General features: G+C 46.3%; 1 protein-coding gene across 1 annotated transcript; it reads right to left on the reverse strand.

Moving 5' to 3' along the window:
• Window positions 1–6,704: 6,704 nt before the first annotated feature.
• Window positions 6,705–8,070, reverse strand: LOC122378187 (protein obstructor-E-like). Its single transcript, XM_043358951.1, has one exon. It carries the CDS (start codon window positions 8,025–8,027, stop codon window positions 7,245–7,247), a length of 783 nt encoding a protein of 260 aa, XP_043214886.1. The 5' UTR covers window positions 8,028–8,070; the 3' UTR covers window positions 6,705–7,244.
• Window positions 8,071–8,285: the final 215 nt, after the last annotated feature.

Genomic DNA, 8,285 nt, shown 5'->3' on the forward strand with positions numbered 1-8,285 from the left:
ATGGGGGCACTGTACCCTGGTGCCACCCCCCCCCCCTGTTCTGCCGCCTATGGACAGATGTTAGGGAATCAAACCTGGAAGCCAAATAGGTCAGTTTTGTTAAAAACATGCAGCAATCCACTTCTGCCAGGTATGAAATCCCAATCCAGAATGTTCGTATGAGCTATGTATGTGCAACACAATTTCGATTTAGTAAGAATAGCAACCAACCTCTAATACTTTCCAAATAAAATTACAAGATCAAAAATGGCATCAACTTCTTCAGATTACCTACTTTTGGCACCGTGCCACGTGTGTGGTGCCATGCTGTGCTTTTGTTATGAGAGAGCCTCCCAAAAAAGACAAACGAAATTCACAGCTCACGTTTTGGTAATATGGTTTTATTACGTCATTATCGTTTGACCAATGAAAAATCTTAATTTGACCAAAACCGTAATGATTCCAAAAGATTCCCCGTAATAGGCCCTTTAAACTAATGACGTAAGATATAGTTATTCTTTTGAAAAATGAATAAAACAAAGATGCAAGGCGCACACCGCTCTGGGCCATATAATACCGTTTCAGCTTCCGTTTACGTCATTAAATTCAACGCTACAAAGATGATATTCACAAACAATCGTATCGTAAAATTATGTGAGGCAGAAAAAATGAACATTCTTTAAAAAAAAAACTCCAGACTTTTGAATTTCCAGTTTGATTTTTTATTTATTTTCATTATACTCGAAGGTAGAACGCCTAGCTCATTTGTCATTTGAAATGACGTCACGAGTTCTATTTAGATACTGAATAATCATTTTACGGTAAATATCCAAGGCCATTACAATTGACATTTCGCTTCCCATCGCTTCCGCAGGCTGTTGAATATTTTTATACTTTTGTTTATATCTCAGTTTATTTTATCAAATATTTCTTTCGATTGAAATACCTTTACCTAACCAAGCCACATGTGTCAGTATCATCTTTTATTGTTTATCAATCAATTGTGGTAGCTGGAAAGTGGAAACTGGAAAGCCTCATGGTTGTCTAATGCAAGATTGTCTTATCAATATCATTATGTAGATTCTAACATGAATTGTGATGTGGTAGGTACCTAGTTATGTATTGTTCATTAGTCATTACTTTGACTTACCTCTATGTTAATTGTTAATGCAAACTTTTCTGTTGGTAGGTACCTGTGAACTGTGAACAATCTTCATGTCACTCAATTCTCTCAAGTTGTGACCGTCATGAGCCTCCTTTATTTTGTATTCTGTATAATGTAACTGGATGCCTTTACTAATATGTCCTTTGTATAAGATTGTTTGTTTCTAACCATACTTTGGTATTCAAAACTTCTTATGAAAGAAAGTTGTTAACATTTTGAGCACCTATGAGCTATGATCCCAATGGATCTCACGACAAAATTGGGGAGCCAGATCTATGATCCGAGTGGATCTAGCGACAAAATTGAAGGGTCAGATCTATGATCCCAGTAGATCTCTCGACAAAATTGAGGGGTTGGATCTATGATCTGAATGGATCTCGGATCGGGATCCATGGGATCGGATCTCAGATCCATTTTTCCGGATCCAAGCACATGTCTGGTGATAGGCAGCATCTGAAGACAAGGTAGCATAGGTATACTATATAGTTGAATGCTGCTGTAAATAAATATAAATATGTCTGATATTGTTGTGTCCTAAAAGTCACGAGCTACTCTTCAATGGCGTTCATGGGTAATGGGACGTTTAGTATAACTATTTGAAAACAATTGTAAACAACAAACATGAATAACTCTATAAAACGGAATATATTTTTTATAGATTTCGTCCGAATCTTTTGAAAGGTATCATTCACGAGGACAGAGCCCCCGCTAAGCGAAGCTTGTTGCGGTGACCCTGCCTTCTACCCTCCGATCGCGCAATTCCAGCTCTATGGCAGACTTTTAGTCCAAAGTTTAACGTGCGCACATAGCCGCGCACGGCCGGTCCCCTCACTGACTTCGCCTGGCTACGGCCTGCCACCAACCGCAACCATACCTGTCAGGACGGCCCATAAATGTCAAGCGCCCGTCGCGCTTCGACACTGGTCACCTTAGGTCAGGTCACCAGGTCACGCCAAGTGACCTCACCTCAGAAAAAATAAGAATGCTCGTCATAGCTACACCGACTGAACGATTGCCTTGAAACTTTCAGCGATTGATTAGAGCAACACTATCTATAAAATGTATATCTCGGAATTTTGATATCGGTGACCTAAGGTCAGGTCAATTTTGCGGCCTCTCCATTATAAGTCAATGGGAGAAAATTGAAAAGCGTCTGTTTTGCACGAACGCTATTCTAGACACTCTCAAACATCGAGATGTAGGTAAAATAGACACACTGAGCCAGAAAATGGCAACTGTGACCCCTCGTTATGTCCCCGAGGTCATCTCAGGTCACGAACAGAATCTAACAGTTTTTCGATGATAACTTCTGATAGAGGAGCGCTAGAGCGCTGAAAACGCGTTAGATGTGTTCGGCTCGACGTTGCGGATCGACTGATATGCAACATGACCTTTTCCGGTCAGGTCATGACCTTGACCTGAGGTCAAATTTTCAAGTTGACCTTTCAAGGTCAAATTATAGTTCATTCGACGCGTCTCGACGAGAGGAACACGATGCTGGCAAAAGTAATGTCATAGCTCTTTTGAGTCAAAAGTTATTGCCGAAAACCCGTTTTTCGTAAAAACGGCTATTTTTGGAGTTTTTGCCCTCTGGAGGTAGAGCACTTCATGGGCCGGATAAATCCGTTATCCACGGATAAATCCGTGGACCGGATAGGATTGGATCCCAAATTTGGAAAAATAGAACGGTTATGGGCGGGCCGGATTTGGTAATTGAATGTTGAACACGGATCAGAACGGATAAAATTGTAGCATTCAATATTCATGTTAAGAATTAGGTAACTTAACTTGTTAGGCACTGCAGCAGAAGTATTAATTGATTTACATGAGATTTATAAGCATACCTTTGTGAGCCATGATAGTCTGTAAGGTATATGGCAGCACCAACCAAATTTTTAAATATAGATGGTCACAACATAAAATCTGCAGACTCAGCCATGTTCCTAACCGAGGAAGCGAGAACAAACGCCATGGCATCATATCCACCATGGCTCGCTGGTTCCTGAATAAGATACGAATCATGTAAAAAAATGTGTTAATAACTCACTTGTCCTGAGAACAGTCCCCATATAATATGTATAAAAACGATAATGCGTTCTCGAATTTTTCAATCTTCCAGACAGCAACAAACACTGCGCAAGGTTAGAAACACATGCGCAATAACAGATGCTTTTAACCAGCTGAATAAAACGCTGCAAAAAAAAGTTTTAAACTTGGCGCAATGCCTCGTGGATGATTTTTTTTAGAAATAAAAACGATCCAAGACGATATTAAATTCTGATGTTATCAACATTTTCAGTGTAAATGACGCCAAAAAATATTTTCTGATCAGAAATTCAACTTAAAGGGTAAACGAATCAATATTACGTCATCAGCTCGCCTATTTCATAAAGAGAGAGCGGATCTTAAAAAAATCAATCCTTGCTTGCTTTTTTGCGCCACTATCGTCAATTTTGTCTGTGTATTGTGTTGTGTCGTCTTGTTGATACGACAAAATGCCGGTTTAACTTATCTTCCTTTCATTTTAGGACCAAAGTCAGGCTCAAGGCTATTTAATACCTACCTTTTCAGCTGGGTTTTCAGTGTCAACTTCTTTGTAGAGTGTGTCAGACCACATTCCAAGGCTAGTTTCCAAACAATGTGTTTTGAGGTGTTTTGATTCTGCCTTTTCCCATATAGAATGTTGCCAATGTCATGAAACTTTATTTATTCATTGTATTATACTTATTATTACCTACCATTTGACTTACTAATTGATTGTGGTTTTGCTATATGAATAAGTACTCTTCCTTTTATAGACCACAGTAGATTCTTAACAATTCTAATGATAGCCAACCTTGTGAAATGCTGAGGTCCATGTCAATGTGTTACCCCTATCCTTAGCAATGCAGCTTTTACCACAAAATGTATTTTGCAGTGGCTAAGATTGCTGTTATTACAATTTGATAGCTTCCTAGTGTCCAACGTTTGGATCTTATGGCGATATGCTGATAGTCTCACAACCGGTTTGTAATGAAACGGATTATTATGGATATTTTTTGGATGTATGGCTGAGATACGGGCCATGGGCGGGCCGGATTTTGAAATTCAAAGAAACATGGATAATGGGCGGATCTGGATATGACTTGCCGGATATGGGCCGGGCCGGATCCTGAAAAGCCTATCCGTGAAGTGCTCTATCTGGAGGCTACACTGTTGACCTGAGGTCAAATCTGAGAACATTACTCAGAAAGGTCTGTAAAAGGGCTATCGAATGCGCTTTTTTGCGGCGCTGTAGCTCTATCGGTTCCCGAGATAGCCGTTGGCAGTTTCCAAAATGTTGAAATAGTCAACATTTTACCTTTGGTGACCTCTGGTGACCTGACCTTTGACCTGACCAAAAAAATGACCGAATTGTTTTCGTCATTATTTTTGACGTTCTTTCGATTGCCGCTTACCGCGTGTCGCTACGTGGCCCAGGAGCCGAGTTAGAAGGGGGGGGGGTGTTCAAACACCCCCCGCGGCCCGGCGCGGAATCTCAGAGCACCGGCCCGGCGCGGGTTAATTTTTGTAGATGGGTGTATTTTTATAAGTACCTACACTCATGTTGAATAACACCCAGCCATTAAGGTTTGTGAGGCTACATAACAGGTTTGAAATTTGCCATTTGATCTTAGCATTTACGAATTCATTTAGATCCACTATTATTTGTTGCCTTATTTGTTTGATTGGATGATCATTCAGTCAATTTATGGGATCCGGTAGACCAGTTGAAAGTGCGAGGAACAAGTTTGCTATCTCAACTCACATCCAATGTAGATGAATGTAACGGGCCTGTCAGTTGTCACTATCAAAGGCGGAACTGTCACCACATGGTTGGGAGCCTTGGTTGTGGCCCTGCCCGGCTTCCGGTCACAGGAGATAGCGCGATCTCTGCCAAGGTGATCGTGTACTGGGCCGATCAATGGGGGTGATCGAAGGTTGGTATACATATGCGTACTCTGGTATACTGATGGGGAGAGGGAGGGAGGGAGGGAGAGAGAGAGAGAGAGAGAGAGAGAGAGAGAGAGAGAGAGAGAGAGAGAGAGAGAGAGAGAGAGAGAGAGAGAGAGAGAGAAAGAGAGAGAGAGAGAGAGAGAGAGAGAGAGAGAGAGAGAGAGAGAGAGAGAGAGAGAGAGAGAGAGAGAGAGAGAGAGAGAGAGAGAGAGAGGAGAGCAGTGTGAGAAACCGGATGCTAGAGCGAACCCGGATGTGTAAAGGCTTGATCTGCAACATCGGACTGTGAGTCTTTTCCTGCTCAATTTAATTATTGACATTGGTTATCAATGTAAACTCTTTTCAATCCAACGCCAAGGGAATGATCTCAGCGCAGTGAATATGATAAATGTGCGTGGAAGTTGGAACATTCTAGGAACTAGATGCGCTCAGCGATCACGACACAAGCTCACATTTATCACATAGATATGAGGAAGGAAATACACATTGCACAATGTGCATCATAGCCGTATATTTATTTAGCGCCGACTGTAAATCCATTCAAAATATGCAATCACTCCGCTCCAATATGTTGATGGGGCAAGAATCTATTGCGACAATGAAAACCTTTACAGCACATGCATGGACATTTTTAGCCACCATTCATCATTCATTTGCCTTCAACATGAAGGATTGTTTCAGATCAATAGCGAAGTCATGCATGCATCTCTCCGCATTCAGCTAGCCCGCGCGCTCGCACACCTCCCGTTCCAGGTACCGTCCAGGACAGTGCCTCTGCCCCGCGGAGAGCACCGCTCGCAGTCCGCTGATCCCTGGTGACGTCACGGTGCACTTTGGTGACGTCACGGCTCGTTATGATGACGTCACCGTGCAGTGGGGATGCAGCAGCACGGGCGCGCGGAGGTGGGTTGGGGAAGGAGGCCCGGTCTGCAGGCGCGGTCAGCCGGGGCCCCGGCGGGTTTTACCCGGGCGAGGTGTCGGAACTACCTACCTGGCCGTCTTGACCGGCCCCTGTGCCGGGAAAACCGAGTGGAATGGCCGCCCAATGAAATCACAGTGCATTGTTCATCAGTCGGTGCAGGTCAGATTAGATTTGCCGCATCATAGCGGTTAGCAAACTGTAAACTTAACAGAAAGAAGATAGGCCTATTGCAGGGCGCAAGTTCAGTTTCAGATTATGACATACCTATCCATTGCGAATTTAACGTCGTTGTTGTTAGAATTTAGAAGGTAAGAATTAGTTATCCGCATGAACGTAAATGGTTGCCCTTTTTGCGCGATCCGTTGCTTGTGTACGCCATGTTATCAGATGTCTTTGGGAGAAGATGAGGCCAGTTTATTTCACAGTAGTGAACGGATCCATCCTTGTCCGAACTACTCTGTTCAGTGTTCACTGTTTGATTCGTGACATGACTCAAAAGTTAAAGGGAAATGTGCAAAATGCCCCCGTTACAACCGCGGAAAAGAAAACGTATGTGTCGCATTAAATGGCCGTATCTTCCGTGCCATTTCCTTTCGTTTGTCATCTTTCTGCCCACCGAGTAGGTAATATGTTATGCAGAACATTTCAGAGACAGACACAACCTTCATGCATGTAGTCATGTTTTTATTTTTATATTCGAGCCCATTCCCAACATGTCTTTATCAAAGGTGACATCCGACAAGTGCTTACAGTTTCACCCAGATGGGTGATTTTGGTCCCTGCATGCAAATATAACAACAAAGTGAGATTGCGATAGTCTGCAATTGGAACCAGCTATCTTAAGATAAATCCTTACATGCATTCAGGCATGACTCTCGAGATGCACAAGACAGTCATGCTTCAAATCGATCGTTGCGTGATTGATAGCGCTTGGCCGGCGCTGCGTTTTATCCTGGCGACTAAAGGCGCAAATCATGATGATATGCATGTGTATTATGCAAACCCGCCAATGCTTTTAACGAGCATTGCACGTTTCACACAAACGTACATTTACACAATGAGCAACAAAGACAAACAGGATAATCAGTCAACTGACGTCTCCACGCCGGTTTTCAAACGACACCCGGCTTGGACGATAACCACTTCGCACTGCCGAACTGGTTCTGTGCGGCGTCTCCTACCGATTCCCCGCCGGTCTACGCTCTAGTAGTTGCACTCGGGCACATTCTCCGGCTTGTCGCACTGTTTGGTCTCGTCGTTGAAGACGCGACCCTGTTCGCAGCCGTGTCGCCGCGGCACCACGCCGTCCAGACAGGAGAAGAAGAACTGGCAGTCGGCCGGGTCGGCGTAGCGCGGGTGCAGCGGCAGGTCGGCGGGCGCGCCGGCCAGTCGCGGGTCGCCGGCGCCCGGACACTCGAACGCCAGCACCTCTGCTGACGAGCACCCGGTGCGGCCGGCCTGGTCGGGCCACTGGCACGTGCCCATCTGCAGCGAGAACACCAGGCCCGACGGACACTCCACCCGGTTGCTGACGCCGTCCACGCAGTGGATGAAGGTGCCGCAGTTGGTCGGGTCGGGATCGGCGTAGTAGCCGTTCTGGCGCGGACAGTCGCCGGTCGGCTGCGCCTCCTGCAGCTCCTCGCGGCCCGTGCAGTTGACGGAGAACACCTGGTCGCAGCGGCCCAGCGTCGGGCTGATGTCGTTGAATACCAGGCCGTCCGGGCAGAGCTTCTCCGTGATCACGTAGTCGCGGCACTCGTAGTAGCGATCGCACTGGAACGCGTCGGCGAACACTCCGTCGCGCAGCGGACACTCGGACTCGAACTCGGGCACCTCTGGCGCCGGCGTGGTCCGCGCGGGCACCACGCGGCTGGCGGGCCTGCGCCGGGGCGCGGACGGCTGGGCGGCGGTGCGGCGTCGGCCCTGGGCCAGCGCCGGGGCGGCGCTGAGCGCCAGCAGAGAGGCGCAGAGCAGCAGCGGGCGCATGTCTGCGTGGCCGGCCGGCTGGAGAGGGTGTGGGGAGCGCCGGCGCGCCGGCCGGCCGCCGCGCCGACCCGAGCTGGTCGGGCCGGCTCTCCTCCCTGCAGGCGACGGCCGCTCACTCTCCTAACTGGACTGAATACAAGGACAAAACTCCCGGCCGGCCGGCCCCGCCCGTCGGGAAGACACGCCGACAATGGACGGCTTTCACTGAACTGCTGCTACTGGGAAGAGTCTCCAGCAATGTGTCGATTCTCGTCATAG

This window comes from Amphibalanus amphitrite, unplaced genomic scaffold, assembly GCF_019059575.1.
Source record: "Amphibalanus amphitrite isolate SeventyFive unplaced genomic scaffold, NRLGWU_Aamphi_draft 000056F_arrow, whole genome shotgun sequence".
In the NCBI taxonomy this organism is placed as follows: Eukaryota; Metazoa; Arthropoda; class Thecostraca; order Balanomorpha; family Balanidae; genus Amphibalanus; species Amphibalanus amphitrite.